Source organism: Manacus vitellinus, unplaced genomic scaffold (genome assembly GCF_001715985.3).
Source record: "Manacus vitellinus isolate BGI_N305 unplaced genomic scaffold, ASM171598v3 scaffold_18_pilon, whole genome shotgun sequence".
NCBI classification, from domain to species: domain Eukaryota; kingdom Metazoa; phylum Chordata; class Aves; order Passeriformes; family Pipridae; genus Manacus; species Manacus vitellinus.
In genome coordinates, this window is record NW_021939324.1 from 196,223 (window position 1) to 217,367 (window position 21,145).

At 35.8% G+C, this 21,145-nt stretch overlaps 1 protein-coding gene across 1 annotated transcript in view; it reads right to left on the minus strand.

The window, feature by feature from the left end:
• Window positions 1–740: 740 nt before the first annotated feature.
• CCDC171 (coiled-coil domain containing 171) overlaps window positions 741–21,145 on the minus strand; it is a 145,570-nt gene continuing 125,165 nt past the window's right edge. The window contains exons 25-26 of the mRNA XM_018070510.1: window positions 17,459–17,609; window positions 741–1,023 (exon numbers count right to left, since the gene is read on the minus strand). Of these exons, the coding sequence (XP_017925999.1) occupies window positions 878–1,023; window positions 17,459–17,609 (297 nt within the window). The 3' untranslated portion in view covers window positions 741–877. The remainder of the gene's footprint in view (window positions 1,024–17,458; window positions 17,610–21,145) is intronic.

The following is a 21,145-nucleotide window of genomic DNA, read 5'->3' on the forward strand; positions in this document are numbered from 1 at the left end:
ATATTAACTGCAACACTGTTTTGGGAACTGTCCTTATAAAGTATATAAACATATCATCAGAAATCCTCCCTCCACAATTGTTCTTCTTTCTTATGAAATGCACACTTGATGAAAGGGTGAGTTTTCAGTGCCTGCAGGGACCAGATTCAGTGGTTAACTTAACTTGTTCAAATAGGCAAGTGGTATCATGTAGCTTTACAAGGAGCAACCTGACCTTCTCACATTGACCAGCAGTGACATTATTGTGCAGGAAGAGAAGCAGTCACATCATTTCTGTTTTGCACAACCTGCTTAAAGTTTGCAACTAAATGCTTGTCTTCAGTTGAGCTGACAAGAGAAAAGAGGGGGCTCAGTGAACCATGGCAGGGCTGCCATGAAATGACAGGAATCATTGGCATACATTTCAAATAGCTCTCTCAATCCTATTAAAGTATTGCAGTCCTGCTTTAAAATAGACAAGTATGAAACAACTTTGATAGATAGAGACTAAAATGGCTTATTGATTTATTTTTTTTTTTAAGTCTGAGGAAAATTACCCAAAATGTGTCATTCTTTAACATTTAAAAATATACTACATAAAAAATGAACAACTGCAATATATAAAAGTTTAAACAATAACTGCTCCAGTATGCAAAGAATGAAAAGCACAGAAATGTGAACATACAAGTGCACATTTTCATAGAAATGTAAAATTTATATTAAAAAATACATACAGTTAATTACAATTCAAAGGTAACAACAAAATTACACTTTAATTGCATGATTTTACATTAATACAGTTTTTTCCTTCTAAAAGACTACTGATACTAAGAATCTGAAAATCCATTTTCCATTGTTCTTCTGGGATTGGATGTGATTCCAGGCTTAAGAAACAGATTTAAGACAGAGAACTGTCTCTGTTCTGTGTAACACTGTAGGTTATGTCAGGTTCAGCTTGCAATGCCAAAAAATCTGGGACAGAACTCTGATCAGACTGAATTTCTCGCTTGGACCCACATTGAGGTCTGAACTCCCTCTTGTTTCCTGGAATAAAAAATGAAGAATAAAAAACAACAACAAAAAAAGGAGAATATACATTTACTGTTAAATACCTTTCACAAAAGTATGTATATGAAGTATCTGCAAGTGTTTGCTTCTTGTTTTAAACACTTATTTAAAATACATGGTACCTGACTACCTACAGTTATCTTTAATAAAAAGAAACAAAGGACATTATCTCAAGTATTCTGCACTAGTGTTAGAAGACAATAGCCTTCTTTATTTGAAGTGCTACAAATACTTACAGAGAACTTTTATACCCCTCCATTAAAATTTCCAGGTGTTTTTTTTAATCAAATAAACAAACTTATTCTACAGTCTCCCTGTCACTGTTATTAGAAACACACCATGCTAACCATGGAAGGTATTAAGTTACTTTTAAATATACTTTACCATCAATTGAAATCAAACACTTAATACTCCTCAAATGTTAGCCTGTTAGATGATGGCCAGAGAATATGCACTGACTGTAGGTTGATGGGAACATGATTCATATTTCAATGAGTCTCAACATTCAGTCAAACAGATATAAAGGTTAGACTAGTTAAAATTCAACACTGAAGAGCTTCCAGCACCAAAATATTAGGCATCCTACTTCGAAAGATTATGGATAATATCAGTATATCAGCATTAATAATTAAGAAAAAAATTCTAAAGGAAGGCATTCTATATTCCCTTAACCAAACTTAAGAAAACACGATGCCATATTGCTCTTCTGCCCTTCACCAATGCACTGTATAGTTGTGAAAATAACAATCATTTCATCAGGTCATAAAACGTGAAAACATTGCAAAGAGTAATGATGGCAAAAAAAGTTAACATACTGAATGACAGTTATATTTGAGGTTTAAAACGGTCAGCATTTAAGGAAGGGTATACATGCATATATAAACACAGATGCACATACACAGAGGCAGAAACACACATATACAGACACGGATTCCAATACACAAAGATATCCAGAGAGAGACTGAAGGGTGTGTGTATATTCATATTTCACCAAATCCAGTCTCAATCATACATTTAAAGATTCCTCTTTCCTCTGTTACTACTGCTGGAGAAAAATCAGTTGTTGCCTCTAACACCTACCTCAACAGTTCTCTCTGATATGGACTCTTTTGATTTCCTGATTCACCACTAGCTATATTGCAGCTACTGTAAACAAATTGTTATGTTAGACCTTCATTAAGAACCCATACAGTAGCAAATGTAGATGACTGTTTCGAGTAGATAGTTAAAATGAGGTAGTGCCTTGGGTTTTTCTAAATGATAGAGGTGATGAGGATGAGATAACCAGCAGGATGAGCAACTGAGATCTGTAACACTCTTTTCAGTCCTTCTGGGCTTGACTCTCTGCAGCATGAGAACCAAAGCACAAATGAGATTTACTGCATTTGTACCAGCAGACGTGAAATGAGATCTCAGTGAAGGCTATCACACCAATTAACAGTTTGTTATTTGTGCACTTTAATCAGCTGGTCACATGAACAAATCCTCTCTAAAGTAAGAATAATTAATTTTAAAAATTATTAGAATATTGAAATATGCAAGTAACTTGTGATGTTCTAAAAACATTTCTGCATGTAACAAAAAATGAAATTAAAAAGATATAAGCTGCAAACAGGTCTCACTCTGGATAACAAATATTGAAGACAAATTTAAACGTATTGGTTTGTATTGCTTTCAACACCTCAATTAAACAGCATGCCACAAAGAGTAAAAAATCACATGTTTTGACTACATTCTCATATTATTCTTTTTCAAGCTGTAGTAAGGGGATTTTTTAAGAATATGGTATCAAAATCCCAATACAGAGATAAGAAATCAGATTTCCTTTGAGAGTTACAAAAAAACCATATGAAACTTACTGATTGGCAGCAAGTCAATAGAGTATGTTATAGTAAAAGCTTCACTGTTAGGGAAAAAAAAGCTCTGGTTTAGTTATCCAGATCCTCTGCTGTACTTCTTACAAAGAGCAGAATGCTAGTCATGGAGTAGAAGCAAAATCAGATCTAATAGCAATGTGATTGATGTAAAAAAAAAATCTTGGCTGCTTCTCATAAGAACTATTTTGATCCAATCTCATTATATGCCCTCATGATGAATAAGAAAATACAATTTTATAGGTTAGAAGAAAACATACTCAGAACTGTTATAACACTCATTGTTTGAACACATACCTTCACACAGGAATTTTAAAGGCAGTTATAGTCTCCCCAATAGACCTCTTTAAACATTATTGTACTTAGGCACCTTTGTAAAAAATGTATTAAATTGACAAACTCAAATGACTATGCCAGAGCTCTGATATTAATCCATCATATAACTATGCATTTACGTAATTTTTGAAAGAGGAATTATGTATCTTAAATAAAGTGTCTGTTCAGGCAAATCTTTAGCACAGCACTTTTATTTACCAGATAAGGTGTACATGATTCAATCTGAACTGTAACACTTCACTAGGTAAACAGATATTTAGGACATATATGTCTAGCAAAAATAAGCTTTCAAAATATTTATGTTTTGAAAGTAATTAGTCATGTCCTATGTGCATTTTTCAAAAGCCTGACTTTGTAAAACACATTTTCCCAAAGACCAAAATATGAAAAGTTAGTCTATATTATGGAATAGTTACTTTCTAAACCACAGTTTATTCTGATGCTTTTTAAATATATTGGCTAAAGTCCTATACAGTAAGTCTTTGTACCAGATATTTCATTGGAATATACAAGGAAGTCCCCCATTTTCAGATCAAATTCTCTGCACTGCACTAATAATAGCAAACTATTAGACAAACAATGTAGTGCTCTTTTTTACATGGTAAAATGATCAGTTTGTTTTGATTTCAATAAGAATTTCCGAATCTTTTGTACTTTTTGCCCACGCCACCTACCACTGTCTTTCCACTTGTCTAAGAATGGAAGCAAACTTTTATTTATTTATTTTGAACCTGAGTAGATAACCCAAATGATTATTGCTTTATTTTGTGCTGCATGCTGCAAACAACATGGAAAGGTACACTGTACACTTACTATTGTGACAGCATTCCATGTTTTGCAGCAGTGTGTAAGATTGTTGCTATCTTTAACTGATGCTTCTCTTGCTTCCAAGAAAGGCTTTCCTATTATGTGAGTTTTCCCACAGTTTTTCATTGCCTCAGATGAGCCTCTCTCTCTCTCATGTTCCCTTTCAGCTCTTAGCTTCTTTCTAGCAGGAAGGGGAGAAGAGGAGTACAACCAGAGACTAAAAAACTCATGACACCATACTAAGGCACCAGCTCATGAAGTAGTCCCCCCCATTGCCCTTTATTTTGCCAGTGCTGGTGGGAAAACAGTCCCTATCCAACCAGTTAATGTGTCAAACTTCATATTCTCTTGAGAAATGTATTCAGCCATCAGCCAAATTCCTAAACAGTGTGACTATCTGACGTAAGCCTTCATCTGAGTTGCAAGTATACTGCTGCTCTAGCAGAAAAAGGAAAAAAGTATATTTACATTCATTTTGCCAAACATTAGCATCTTCTGTCCAATCATTTGAATGCAGAAGTGTTAGGAGAAAACAGCTTAGAGAACAAGGGTTGACACATACACTGTGAAATCTTAAGGTGCTTGAATGCAATGAGGGAGAAAGTGAGACAGAACCACATTTCATCTCCCCAACTGTGCTACAGTCCACATGAACTTTGTGACAGGTCTCTGTCTCTCAGCCACACTTCACTAGCTTCTGCTGCCATTCAGCTGTCAGACAGCAACCCTTTACCATGCCCCTAACATGCTCTACAGCTTCACCCAATTAACTCGCTTTCGCTTGACATTGCAGCAAAAAGCTTCATAATAGGTGGTCAAGGTGCACGGTGTCTGCTTTGCCCTCTAACAGCTCATGCACAGCAAAATGCTAAGCTACCTTGCTTTGTGTCTGTTTGCGATGAACTGCCGCACTACAATTTAGGCATTTTGCTGGTAAGTGGGACAAGGACAGCAGATCTTTGCCAGTGGCACGTTTACATACCTTTTACCAAGACTATTTTTAATGCCGAATCCTAGTACTAATAATCGTAAACATTTTGGCAAGAAATGAAATTACACTGATTCAGTGAAATACTTCAATCACTTTACAATTAACAAAAATATACTGTATCAGCAATTTGATTCAGGGGGAATGAGGGGAAAAAGTAATTTTTTCCAATAATTTAACAACATAAAGGGGGGAAGTCTAGAAACAACACAAGTGTCTTTATGATTCAGCTTTCTTGTATTAAAAAATCTTTACACATTCAGAAGATGAATTTTTGCCATGCATTTCTGCCAAATGTGCAATTTTTGAGGAATAATATTCAGAAATATGAATCTATGTAGCTAAAAAAACAAATGAACTATTAAAAAATGGAAATCAACATTTTAAGATTCTCCTGATAGCTTATATAGAAACAAGAACATGAAACTCTCTGTTACTTTGCAGATAAGTGCCTTGAGAATACTCCAATTTGCTCACTACTTCTCTCAAGTATATTTGTATTAAATCCATAGAGTCCATCAGAAAAGACCCTTAAAAATTCAGTATGTAGGTAATAAGTACTGATGAAGCTCAAGCAATCTTTGCTAAAGAGAGTGGAACAGTCTGAATTGAACACTGGTTTCTGGACACTGAAATTAGGAGAGCCACTATAGCAAATGCCTTCTGGTGGCCTTATGGGTTTCAACTACACAATTCCAACGAAGCAGGACACAAAAGACTATCCACAAAGCTCCTTCAGATTCTGTTTTGCTGCTCAGATAGGTTACGTAATCTATTTGCTTTCGCAGCGTATTTATCTATGGGGACAAGTCCCCTTGCAGTTCTCTTCAAAAATCTTTCAAAGGGCATTTCTTTCCACAGAAGAAATCTGATTTTCACAAAGAGAAGCAGACTTTCAGGCTGTAAAAAGTGGAAGCTCAAGAGAAGCCCAAAGCATGACGAAAGGAAAACAAAAAGGAAATACACTGATTGCAATGTAAAGCAGACACCTCTCTTGCCAGGAATTTATGGCAAGGACATAGAACCAACTTATCTTTATGAAAGGTGATGAAAAGCAGCAAGCCACCTTGAGAGCTTGTACACCTCTGGAAGAGGCTGCTGATTCAAAAATGGTAGTTTTGCAGCAATGAAAAAAAAAATGTAGTGAACACTTCACTCAGATTCCACGCAGAAAAATGGTATTTCTCAGAATTAAAATGAAGTGAACATTATTGCAGGTCTCCCCAAAAACTTGCAGGTGAACAAAAAGTTATTTTGGTTCATTGGGTTGAGAGAATATAATCTAGTGCTGTCCATAATCAGGAAGTGACAAGGGAAACGCTGATTTCAAGAACTGACAGCTTTTTCCAGCCCCTAACAGAGAGTAGATTAATGCTAGCTCTTCAGAGACAATGGATTTAGGAGCATAAAATGGATATAGACATAGTTTATGCAACCTATCTGCACCTATTTGAAAAACAGACTGATTGGAATCTGTTATCAAAAATATAAACACTTGCATTTTGAGTAAAAACACCTGCACTTGCATTAACCTACAGGCTAATCTAAGTCTCAGTTAATCTAAATAACTGTATTAAACCAAGTAGTAGTAGTAGTAGTAGTAAAAAGGTCCTCTAATGATAGTACAAAAAATGTCTGACCTATTCCACACGTTTAGAAGTGAACTACTACTAATGAAAATTTAATTTTCTCAAAATGAAGTTTTATTATTAAAATCATCAAGGTATTAGGAGAACTAAGGGTTCCACCCTTTTAGCACTGGCCAAGGCATATACATTTTCTGGATAGCCCAGATTTGTAGATGTGCACACTGTAGATGTGTAGGCTGCTACCTCCCAGCCAAAATCCTGATAAGGGCTCCATCCCACTCCCCTGTAAATTAGATTATGGAAAGATTCAATAGGAAGAGGTATATCTGGCTCCCTATAGTTTAGGATAGTTTTCTAACTTTTCTTTGCTTATCTAAGGCAAGGACTTTAATCCCCAGCAAAACTTAGTTGAAGTAATTTCAGGAGGGAATTATTCCCTCTCCCACAGATTACATGCAACATCTGAAGCAGTTCTGTCTTCAAGAGAGTTCTAAAGGGTAATTTTGTAACAGTAATGGTCAGGGAAAACAGTTGGCTTTCCAGCAGTAGTGCTTGTAAGTATCAGTTGATATCTGAATAGCCTAGAAAAAATATTTTAGGCTAAATTTCAGTTGATGGCTAACATACAGGTCTTTCATAAATGCAAGATCCAAATTACACTAACTGGGCAAGGAATCAAGCTTATCAGTTATAAACAACTTGAGTGTGGGTGAGCTAGGTTTACTGTCTCTATTGGGTTTGGCTGAATTTATATATACAACTATACTTCAGACTAAAAATAAATTAAAAAATATAATAATTACTTCAACAGAACTTTTTATACTTCCTAGATTCCTGAGCACAGCCTCTAAGAACTGCTGTTAGCTCAGATCTAGATCATTACTTTCTGTGAGGCTGAATTTGCAGTTTGAGTGAGTCCACTAGACAAAGGAAACTAATACTTCCTGCATACCAATCATATATCATGTGAATAAACAGTAAAAAAAAATCCTAATTGAATTTCATCCTTTCATATATATATATGCCAAATGTGTGTTCTGAAAGCAGAGTTAAAAACAATAAAAACCCCCAACTAAACAAAAAAAGACACCATTACCACCATATATAACACTACAAACAAACAAATAAAAAACTGGCTCAAAATACCAAAACCACCAACACAAACAATACTCAAAACTTTCATCAGGCATGTAAAATTTTTATCAGAAGAGTCATGAAGAACATAGGAGAAGGTTTGGAGATAGATTTTTTAAGATTTTTGGTTTGCAAAACAAGAAAGGTGTAACACAACTTAAAAAAAATTGAGTTTTCTAAAAAAAGAAAAGAAAACAGGGATGTTTCAATAATTTGGCATGCCTTGTACATTCTAGAATTATTAATTAAATTCCTTCACTCGGAGCTCCTGATTAGATTTCATTCTTTTCAAAAAATCTCTTATTTAAAGTGTAGTAAACTTCACTAAGTTATTAAATTAAACTAGAAATACCTAAAGCAATAGGATGTTTTGACATACACAAATTAAAATTAAAATGGAGGACTTCAAGTGTCAAGAAGCTTTGCAAAGTCCTGGTTAAGTTACAGTACATCCTCAGACTCCCAAAAGAGTACAATAGATTTAACAGACCATGTGAAAGGAAACTTGATGTCACACAAGTCTTGAAAGTCCCTGACCATAAGCATATAACCACCATACAAGCTTCTGTGATCAAAGGAGGCCCTCAGTACTCAACAAAAGCTGAAAAATTAGTGAACTATTTCATTATTGGGGTTCTGGCCTTCAGAGGCTGTATGTGTCAAATCACCTGCAACACCTAGATAGGGCAAAAGGCTTTCAAAGTACTGGTGAACATACAAATTTAAGAGAGGCCAGTCTTGCAACGGTCGCTTTATGGTGACATTTACTGAGTAAACTATGGGTTTATGGGCCAATTTCAACTGAGACTCAGATCCAAAAGTGTGGTGTCTTAGAGTAACATGACTTGAAAAGCTCTATAGCTGCCTCTCTAAAAAGAGGAATTCTTTTAGGAATTGAAGAAGTTACACCATCTGAAAAGAATGAAATGGAACCATTGCATCATCATAATGTCACTGCTTTCCTAATATCATCACATGTAGCAGGGAAACACTGCTGGTGATTAACCACACTATTCTTGCCCATATTTTCAGTGAATTTTATCATACTGTGCATTGTAAAGGTACCCTTCCTTCCATTACAAATACAAAAACAAGGGTGAATTGACTGTCAACAAATAAAAGGATCCTTCGTTTCCAAAAGCTGGCATTTCTGAAAAGAGTCAACAAAACCCCCAAATTCTTGTAAAAGGGAGAAAGTTTAAGGAACACATTTCTTTCTAAATCCCTTTCTTTAGCTGAACTATTACACAAACTGAAGAAAACAAGCGTTATTCGAATAATCAAGATTATTATCATAATAACATCCTTTAGGCTGACAGTGAAGCTCTTTATCCTACTGAGTATTCATTTCACATTTTTAAAATTTGTTCAATGACTAATTTATTCAACAGGCCAAGCTGCTTTGCAGAGCCCAGTCACTGCAGAAAATAGGTCCTTACTAAGATCAACTACAAAAACTATGCCTTCACTACATAATGTTGGTTTCGCAGAATTCCACGAAAAGTTCTTATACATAGTTTAGACACAAAACCAAATAAATAAATAAACAAATGCTGGGTAAGTATCAGTCTGTCTTAAATACGTAAAACCCAATAAAAAGACACAGTAAGATGCAACTTGCTGACTGTATCATGTCAACATTACAGGAATAATATTATGAGTTAAGAAATATTATGCTTCATGCACTAACTCTGAATTTCCTGTCTTTTTATCTCCACAAGTCATACTCTCTAGCATATTTAAAAGGTTTGGGGTTTTGTCATATCTCACACTAACTTTCATACTTAAATACAAAATGCAAGAAAATGGAAGCAGGTAGACACATGTATTTCGACAAAAAACACATTACTGCAAAAATGTCACAGAAACGAATGCAAAGGTTTTTCACAGTTGAAAAACTAGGAAATATGCACAATTATATGAGAAGGCAAGGGAAGAGAGCATGAGTAAACCACCGGAAAAACAATCTGATTTCATAAGTTCTAGAAAGGCACAAAATAAAGTAGACTGCTGTGGTCTGCAGCTACCCTTCTTTAATGTTCTCACTACCTCCCTTTGACCTCAGAAGGATCCACCCTCCTCCACGTGGACTAGTGAGGTTAGTTCTGAGTAGAGTACTTCTCAGCAGAGAAGTCTGCTGTGGACTTAGGATAGAGACAATACCCAGCCTTGTGCTGCCATGACCTTACCACAGTCTGTGCCCCAGAAACAGAGACTAAGAGGAGATGGAGCATCAGAGACAGTTGTCTCCTGTGGAGGGAAGTTTGCCAGCAAGCTGGCACCAAATGTTCTCGTGCTGGGGCTATGATTGTCTTTCTGCCATCCAGAGGAAAACATTAACTTTTAAACATGAGATTTTGCTTTACAAAATTAAAGCGTGGGCTTGTTGGTTTTTTTAATGGGTGCATGTAACATTATCCATCCTACATTATAAGTGGGGGCATATGCTGCACATAGATGCAGGCTAGGTGAGAAAGGGGTAGACTCCTGCAACACTGCCCTAGATCAAACTCTTGTCTTTTGTTACCCTGTGGTCTAGGCTGTGATATAAAGTAAACAAGAAACAACACAAAAGACAACAAAAATCTTTCCATCTGTCATCCTGAATCCACAGGTTGCATCTACATATCTTGCACTGTTTATCAAAGTTAATGCCTAAAGATCAGCACTGAATTTTCTCCTTATAAAAAATGCTTTACATACTTAGTTTGAAACAAAACCAAACAGCTGTCAAAACAAGAAAATAATTATTCACAACAGTATACCTTGTAGGATCTAAATTTAAAATGTCAAGAAAATATCAGGAAGATGACAGACTGGATTGCATGGATTCACTCACCATTTAAGTATCTGAGCTAGACTCATTCAGGCACATGCTTTAATCCCCTCCAAAAATTTCTCAGCATATTCAGAGTCACAGAACAAACAGACGTTCCCTTTATGTTTAACCCACAGTTTAGCAGGGAATAATAGAAGCTTCCCAGCTCTCTTTCTTGAAATAACTTCTTCAAAAGGGAGAAGGAAGCACCTTCTGGCCTGAGTAAAAGTCCTTGAGTCTGGAAAGAAGTGAATTTGTCTGCCTTTGTAGAGAATATTCCTTTTCTTTTATAAAGCCAGTAAAATTGTGTCCTTGGCTCTGTTCTTTTGTAAAAACTTTTTCGCAGGGTTAAATGTCCTGGTCTATAATACCCAGTTCTCAAAATAACAGCCTGTCTAGCACTCCCAAAACTTTTATTTCTACTGCAGCATTAACAATATATGTAATAATATACAAAAATTTCTTTTAATTTGATGTGCTGGAAATGTCCCTTTGGCAGGTGTGGAAAGAAGGCAAAAGAAACAGGGGTGTGTGGCAAACAAAGCAAATGTATGCAGCAGGTGAAAAAACCTCATTGCATATTGCCACTGCAAAGGTGTCTTAATAAGGAAAATGGCATCACATGGCCGTCTCCCAACTCACAGTTGCCCTCCACGGCAACTGGGGCCTTTCTGAAACATTCACTTTCAGGAAACCCTACATACCATTTTGCAAAGAAAACAGAAAACTGGCTTGTTCCCGTATTTCTCCTTCAAAAACTGAATAAAATAAAGTGTAGGCATTCAACTGCCTTGCTCTCTGCTAATCTGCTGCAGGCAGAGAATGAATGCATGATGATTTGTTACAGGACAAACTTAAACCTATACTTTAGACTTGCCTCCTTATCCAAATCTTTAGTTTCTCTAAATCCATTTCCAATTAGTTTCTCCTGGAGGTATAATTGTTGCACTGGCCTGCATTTAGGATAAGAGGTGAATACAGCTTTAGGTTCCAAATGTCTTGTTTTCAGTCCTGGGAACTGAGGACCCTTGTTTGTGAGCTGGTAGTTCCAGTACCTTACTAGAAACATATTTTTAATGCCATAGAAATGCAAACCACAAAGGGGAAAAAAAAAAGGAAAGGAGATTACCTTCCTGAAAAAATGACCCCTCTTTTTTTGGACTTAGCCAATGACTTGAAAGATTTGTTTTGCGCTTAACATTGGAACAAACCTGCAGTCATTTAGGAACTTCATGGTTTCCATTAAACCACACAGCATGGACGTTTGGAATTTCATGGCAACTGTGAAGTGAGAAAGTGGATCTTGTTTTTCCAAAGTACCGACCTCTGCCCAGAGTTAACACCCACACACATTCACTCATATTCCTTAGCCAATTCATGTCATTAAGGAGACTCGAAGAACAGACCAAACAAAGAAAAAAAACAAACCAAAATAAAACAAAATCCAACAAAAAAACAAAACAACCTCACCTAACCGTCTTTCTTAAGCACTGAAAAGTAAAATAGTACAAGTGGAAATGTAATGTTTAAATGCAGCAAACTCATTGTGTCCATTTACAGTGTTTACAGCATTAACCCTGCAATTGAAAAACTGAATTATTGGAAACCACCTAATTACCCAAACATTTACCCCTCTGCAGGTGTAAATACATGGGCCTAATAAGCCTTCCCATTGTGAAAGCAGTTACTTAAATTATATTAAAATATTAAAAACTATTTAATGAGCTTTTTTCCCCCTAAAGTAAATTGACTGTGTGCCTTAACCTGCTTCAGGCAAAGGAAGTTTCAAACATATTGGTTTTGAAACTAGCCATTATTTCCCATGTTGCAAAAATGGCAATTTTATTTCCCAACAGCAAATGAAACTGTCAGGAAAATTTAGATGCAATAAAATTGGGTGGTTAAACCAACATGCTGGATTCGGAATAAAACTGAATTAAAGGAATTAAAATTAAGCATTATGTCAGTCAAACTTTATAAAAACTATTTGAAATGGTGGGGGAGAGATGTTGGGGTGGGGGTTTTTTTGCAAAAGTTAGGTTTTGGACTTGGTGAGGTCCACTCATAACAACCAATTTTATGTGCATCAACAGTGTCACATTTGAAATTTGTGCAACGAAAAATATTTTGCATAAAACGTGTTGCTTCTGGCAACATTTCTGCCTAAATAAAAAGTTGTCAGGCAGTGTGTGACTTTAGTGGTACAGAGTTTTAAAATGGTGGCTTCAGTCCAAGGCTAGCTAATAATGGCTGACATGCACTGGAATCTTGAGGCCTAAATCAACATTGTTTTCACAGCTGTAATTAAGCCACCTAATCAGAAGCACATTTTGACGGGACAGTTTCTGGAAGCCATACATTACAATTTCTTATGCCTGGAGCGCAGTGGATCATGAGAGGTCCTCATTTAATTTCAGGTTAGAAAAAAAAAGGCTGTAAAATGAAAAGAGTATAAAAAAAAGCAGTGTATGGCTGTTGAAATGAAGCAGGCCTATGTGTTCATGCCTTGACCAACTCTGCATCCCACCCTCCTTCGGCTCTCTGCCGAGTCCCCAGCTCTCAAGTGGCAGCTGCACACAGTGAGATTAAGGGCTTCTGCCAAAGTCAACAGATGAGCTGGTCTGAACTGGCTCTCTGTGTGTTCTGATTGTAAATTGTGCTGGTGATGATTAGAGAACTCTAACACAGGATGTCGAGTCTTAAACTGTCCAGAGAAAATATTTTTTTTTTTTTTTTAAGTTCAGGAAATTTTTTTAAACTTCTTTTGTGGCTTGGTACATAGTGTTTTGTCTATAACTTTCAGATGATTCAAACATGAATTCACACAAATCAAGAAACTATATTATTAAAAAAATACACCATTACTTGCTCACAGCAAGATCCCCCATATGAGAATGTTTACTTAGCAGTGCTGCTGCAGAATGCAATTCTCTGACTAGTACACTCCAGCAGTCTTGTGCTTCTTCCACCTGTCAAGTGGAAGACACCCCTAAAATTCAGACTATCAACTACTTTTGTTGTGTGACTCTCACTTTGGGATATTGTCATACCTCTTGCAACAGCTAAACTGTCTTGCTCTTTTTCTGAAGCATAGCTACATTAGTAACTTCAACATAAACTTTCAACCCCAGAGGCCACTGTAAAACTATCAATATGAAGGCACCAGTCACTGGGGTCTGATTACATTTGGTTCTGCACTTTAATTACATGTGGATTCTATTAACCGAACCTTTTGCCTTATAGGCAACATTTCAATCAAATTACTGTAATTTTCAAATATGTTACAACAGTCTGACAAGTTTAAAGTTCACATACCTAGAATATTGAGTATCAAGAAATTTTTGCATAGAGAAGGAAGTATTCTTTACAAAATAGCAAATGTGATGTTGGATTACTGTAACTGGTTTTGAACACCTTGCCTTAAGTTACATAATGTGATTTATAATATCGGTTTCATATTATTATTATTTTAAACTACATGATTTATACTCTTTGGTTACAACTATTACTTGTGTAAGCAACATCACATGACCAGGTGAGCATTTGCGTTGGGGTATCTGCATTCCTTGGCTATGCAGTAAGGCTGGCAAGTGATGCCCAACTGCTTAAAATCAGGTAAGAAATGCAAATATTTCAGTAAAAACATAATTTCTGGGAGATATTACTCTTTAGTGGATTCAATCTTATAGAGACTTCAAGCTTATTAACTCCTATGAATAGTGTTTTCTATTTTTGCCCATCTGATATCTCCATACTTTCCTGTCTGTGACCATCTCAATAATTGAGAAATTTTCCTTGTGGACCTGTCAGAATTTTCTTTACTTACTATCACTTTAGGAACATTTATATGTTTCACAGCACTTAAACCACACACTGGCATTTAACAGTACTGAGCAAAAGTTACTATTATTTGAGGTCCATATTTACTGAAGTCTGTCCTAGACTATTTCCAGGAAATCACATCAAGAAAGAGGGTAACAACAAAAATAACAAGTCCAATGACTTTTGCAAGGCAAGTTAAGAATAAGCATCTCCAAATCTTTCACAAAACAAGTTTAACTGTGCATAAGGCTAGCAAGAGGTAGTGAAAAAGCCAAGGAGAGTTTTCATCAAGGACCTATCTGCTTCTTGCAACATCTGGGAAGAATTCTTCCAGCTACATAAGAGATATGGCTCTGGCCCATGAAAGACACCCTCTGATATTTAACACACCACCGATGGAGTGAGTGCCTTTCTCCTATGCAGAAAGTGGAAAAGCAAATGTTTTCTTTCTCTCCAGTTCCATCCTCATAATTCTACCTTTAGGACAATGTACCCCTGTTAGATGCAGGTCTTAGCCTTAAAATACAGATGAATTGGTGACACAGAAACAAATTGCATGGGGAAAAAACAATGCCACTGCATCCACACCCTGCAACACTGTGCTTGCAGCAACAAAGCCTTGGACAGCATGGATTCACATGCTTGCCATATGACTAAATATGATGACACATGTTGCCCCACAGCACCCCCAAAATAATTGCTTATGACTGTACTACTGCACAATAGAGCACTTAAAAGCTCTCCATTCAAGGTCTACTTATTATTGCACCTCTGAATGAATGTACAAGTATAGTAATAAACTAATGTATTTGAAGAAGAATTAAAATGAATAAAAGCAGCAGAATTCAGTACTGGTAAGAATTCAGAACTGTCAAGTGTTCATTTAACAGGGAACCTTGAAGCATAGTCCATTCATAGTGTTCATATTACTGGATGCTGCTGAACAAGAAGTAGGCAGGAAGACCATTACAAAATGTTAATAGTTGTATAACAGAAAAAAAAAAGACATTTTAGAAATGTAAGGAAAATTTCAGAAGAACTTGGTAAAGAAAAAAAAACAAACAGAAGTTTAAAAAAAAAATGGCAACCAGGAAACCCCCCAATCAACAAAAGAGAGATACAGGAATAGGGAACAATAGAAAAGAAAATAGAGGGGAGGGGAGGGAGGGGAAGAGAGGGGAGGGAAGGGGACTGTCTAATTTTGAAACCAAACACATACTCAAGAAGTCATCACTCCCTTTCATTTAAAGTAAGAAAAAAAAATCTGTTCTATTTTAATACAGAAATTTAGTGCAGAACTTCTTCCCCAAAATCAGAACAGAACAGTACCAACTGAAATATTAAAATGTAAGTCACTCCACAAAGCTGTGATAGTTGAAGTTATTAAAAGTGTCATGCTTAATACAACTTTTACAAATATTAGGGAAAAGCTTTACAGAAACCCCAAATATACAAAATATAGCATAATCACTTATATTTTTTTTCATAGCAACCTGAGACTCTCATTCTGAGGTTTTTTTGCCTTTATATTAAAATTTTAAAACACTTCCTACTAATGCTTATGCTTACATTCAGATTAAATGGCATCTAAAGGAAGAACTATTGTTCTCCCAGAGGGCCAATATATCCCTTCAACACATATAGTATCATCTTTACATGGACACTGCAGGCAGACACAAATTACTTAAAAAGCACTGCCTTGAATCACAGGCTTTGGAGAGCTAGGGAAGGCAAGGCGTTTGTTTTCATTGTAACATAACAAGCAGCTGGATAGTCCTTCATAGACAGGACTAACAACATCTTTGCTAAAAGCTCTCTCAATCCAAACAAAAGCAAACCTTGCTGCAAGTTCTGCAGACTTCCCAATCTTAGTACACAAGTGGTCATCTTGATTTAACAACAAAAACAATCATAATAGGCAAAGGAGAAGCCCAAAATTACACTGGCCACAAGCTCAGCAGGACACATATAAACCTAATAGAAAACATCAAAAGAGTCCAAGTTTTCATTCAATAATTATCACCTCAAGATGTTAAAACTGAAACTCAGCACTGATTAATATAGTTTCTAATCACAATAATATCCCAGCTGCTAGAAGCAGGATAAGAAATTAATATAATTCTGTAGGAGACAACCAAAGCCACCACAGCCTCTGAATATACATTTTCCAGTGTGTTTATGACATTTGCTTTAGTGACAGCTCTCTTCCTACAGATCTTCTGTTTCAAAAACAAAGACAATCCTCATTTTCTTTATGGTCCTTTGCTACACAAGACTAAAAGAAGAAAAAAGAAGGACAACAACAGTAACCAAAAAAACTCCAAAACTTTCTCCTTTGCCCTCTGTAAAAAGTAAGAAAAAAATGGAGGACAAATACATCAAGTGTATGCCAGTTCCACATCCTACACAGTCTTATTCTAGAGATACTTGGCTACATGTTTATAACAGTTTACGGGTCTGGCCTCCTGCCTCTGTGAGACAAATAAATCTGTATTCAATAATTCCCCTAGAGAGAGATCTCAGATCTGAAGAATCACCTTATTAGCCTTAAACAAATCCAAGTACCTTTGTGGGCAACAATATTTTTAGACCAGAAATTATTTCTGAAATCGGATTTTAATTTTTGTAACTTTTGTGAGAAGCATTAAAATCCAAATCTCCTAATAAACATTTTGTTTATGTGAACAGCTAATAACATTCTGTTTTAACATGCTACATCCCTAAATGGTGAAATTCTTCAGATCCAAAGTTCAACTACTTACTGTACCGCCAAAACTAAAGAAATCACAATGTATACTTTTCCAGCAACAGCAGCAATGAACAGGTCCTTTTAGAAGATACAGTAGTAAAATTAATCCCTCTGTTAACTAGTATCATCCCTTTCTCCTCGGAAAAAAAATTCAGTTGACACTAATTTTATTGTTCTAATATGTTTATAGATAAATACTATTGCATTTCCCTACAGAAACTATACAGCATGAAGAGAAATGCTGGCTAAGAAACCATATCCAAATGACAAAATTTTCTTGAAAAGCAGACTTACCATTTGTAAGGTCTCTTTCATGAAGACATGCGTTTTGGAGCCTGAACTTTAGAGCTGCAATGTGAAGCTGTAGAGATTCTGTTTCTCTCACTAATGTTTCAACTCTGGAAACTGCAAGTTGGTAGAGTTCCATGAAACTTTGAATCACGGCCTTTAGAAAGTAAAATAAATCATCAGTGCCAGGCAAGTTATACTTAAATGCCAAAAGCATACATCCAAATTCATAGAGAAGACCTAATTTTTTTTAATTGGAGAAATGAAACAAAAGTTCTGAGCCCGGCAAAACTTCAGTCTCAGGAATTAAACAAAGGTCTAACATGGTATTCCTTCTAAAATCTGAAATATTAATAGCATTGAGGAAAAGCAAATGACTGTGTATCCCAATTAGAAGGTGCTTTGATAAACTGTTTTCAGTCATGCAGTCCTGCATTGAAGAGTTGATACTATTTTCCATTTCATTTAACTACAAGACTCAGTGTGTGTTCGATTTGTTTACAAAGAATCACTACCCAATTTCAGGTAAATTTTCATGCTTTCAGAATGAGTCCTTCCACTTCATGTTAAGAAAATTAATTTGGCAGAAACTAAAGAAACATGGTAAACCTACAGACCTCTGAAGGTAAATAATCTCATTACAGTACAGCTGGGAAAATGTATTGTTTTCATGTATATAGTGGAAAAATGTCCCAATCCTGTAATATTGATCAGAATGATAATACAGTTAGCAGCACAAGAGAGTACAAATGATTTGACACTACTGGTAACTTTATATCTACCCTAAATAGTCTAACACTGTTCAGATTATTGGACTTCTTTACAACTGGTTAATCACATTTCATAAGCTCAGTTTTCCCCTTTGAAATGACCTGTAGTGAGTTCTACTGTAAGAACATATTACAGATAATATGAAATAGACTTTTGGAATATAAGACTGTGGTATAGACAAGAATAAACTTAGTACCACAAACAGGCACTCACAAAGATTTTTACTGTTTTCCTTTCTTTATTCTCAAACACAACACTGCTTTTCAGAATAAAAGTTAACATAGCTGAAATCAATAAAGATATTTTATTGTGAAGTGTAGAAAACAGCAGTGGCAAATTAACAACATCATAATTTTTCTCATCAGAAATAATATCCAAAATGTTTTAAATACTATGGTGCTAGTCCTAAAAGTGTACTCACATAGCTCTGTAAGTCTGCCACTGTCAGCTCTGATCCTACTTTTAAAATTTTTCATTCCACATTCAACATGACTAAAATGTTGCAGCTCTTCAAAAACAATACCAAGGAAGAATGTGGATATATCTCACACTCTATATAAAAATATCTGAGAGTCTTCATATGGCAACTGCCCACATGTTAAAAATTAGACGCATGTTGAAATAGGTCTACGGACTGGGCCTGTAACTCATAAACAAGGTTTATACCATTGCATCATAACAAGCTGTGTCTCAAACCTCACAGAAAAAAAATCTTAGGTGTTCCTTTGATTACTTCACACATGATACTTAAAGGTGTCACTGAACTGGAATATATAGAGATGTTTCCTCACCTTCTTCCTTTTCCCAAAGCTAGTGAAGCCGCTAACCTATACAGTGTCATCCTACAGCTCCACAGCCACTCTAAGTCCATGCAGATATTTGAAATAGTGTTTTCTAATTCCTTGCTGATCTACTCAGCTCTTTAATTTGTTTTCTTGTTAAATAAGTTTGAAAATTTTCAGTCTAGGAAAAATGTATTCCTGAGCTTTTATTTTCAGACACAGCAATTCTATTTTTCTAAGAGTTCTAGATTTCTTTTTAGTCCAGAAAGAAGCGACTTAGCAGCAGCTAATGATTCATTACCAATTACCTGTGTAGCATTCATACACCCACAGGTACACACTTGTTCCAGTATATCCCAACTCCCCAGCAAAGAACCAGGGTCAGTTTAGATTTCTCTTGCTCAGGACCAGGTTAGAGCAATCAACATTTTTGAGTCTTCCAGTGGGTGGCATGGAATCCATGATAATGAGTGTGCAGAACATTTATTCTAAATGACATGGAGAAAGGTAAATACATTGGGTTTTCAGATGTGCCATTGGAAGGCACGAATGATTTTACAGAACTCATGTCGGTCACAAATTGAGTGACCTATCTGCTTTACGTCATACAAAAGTTCCACTTATTAGAAAGCTTGATACACGGGGAATGGGCAGAGAACCTGGCCACTTGCAAATTACAAGAGGTCACCTAATGACTAAATGCATCTCTAAAGGAGTTCAGAACTTTAATTTAGATCCCTATTTGAATATTACAGACACAAATATACTGCACCGCTGAAAACTGTTCCATGATCAAGAAAATCAGTTGACAGAATCTCCTGGAATGCAAACCTAGTTCTGTAGAAGTTTTTTCCTTTCCCGCTATGGAATGTTTTCTTTTGGTTTTAAGTATACGTACAAATAAGATATATGTATATCTTTTGAGTATACACAACAATAAGATGCTTCAGCAACCCTCCTGGTTAATTTTTATAACATAAAATTTGACATTCATACACATCTGCAAGATCTGCATTTTAGCGAGCACTTCTGCTTTTGAATGTGTTCACAATACTATGACATGCAAACAGGGAACAGAACATAAAACAATAAAAAATAGTCTTCAGTTACAAATGAAAATATTTCAAAAATAGACACCAGAAAATTAATTCTGTTCAGAAAGGCCAGAGGTAGTGATCCCCACACATTACAGGAACCAGTACTATTGCAACTCAGACTACTTCAAAAGTTAAACATTTTCAGACAGACAAGTATTATAGGAAAGTTAGTGGGGAGAAGACTTAACCAAGGAGGCCACAAAACCAGTGGAGTTGAAGAATACTAATTTTGAACATTACTGGTTTTAAGTGCCCCTGCTTGTGCAAGGGGCTGGGACCAGATGACCTCCAGAGGTTCCTTTCAATTTCAACATAATTCAGTGATTAAAAGTCATCCTAAGGATGGAACATGATGCAAGTTAATAGCTGAAATTTACATAGGACTGTCAACTTTAAGACCACAAATTGTAAGCAATTACTCCATGTTAATCAAAGACAAAAAGAGGAAAACAATCAGATGCTAAGTGATTTTTTCCTGTAACCTCTTTCCTTTCCTTTTACTCCACACAATGTTTTATTTTATAGAGAATATCACTAGTATTTAACATTCTACATCATGTGCTACTGATATGGCAGAAGCAAATGGTAGGAGTGTCTTCAATGCCAAAAGTGTTTTTAATGTGAGAGGAGACCCATGCTCCAACACTAAGACAAGGCACAGGCAACTTCATGAAAACAGATGCGTGACTTTACACATAACTGGTTGCAACTCACAGGCTAAAAATATATTCATAACATTGACATGGAAAAAGGATGCTTTTATGATGAAGATGCTGGACTAGACACAGAATTTGCAAGAATGCCCAAGTTCCATTTTCAAATCTTACTGTTAATAGACAAATTATTTTAAGTCTAAGTACTTCTAAGGATCATCTTTCTTTACAGCTATTTAAACATTGAAAACAGTATCTTCATCTAGAAAATCCCTAAAAGCACTCTAACCATCTTTAGAGCACAAAGTAAATCAGAAAATTTTGAAAAAATCAGTTAAGCGCTATTCATATCATAAAGGAAGAAAGTATTTTAAATTTTAGATCTTTATT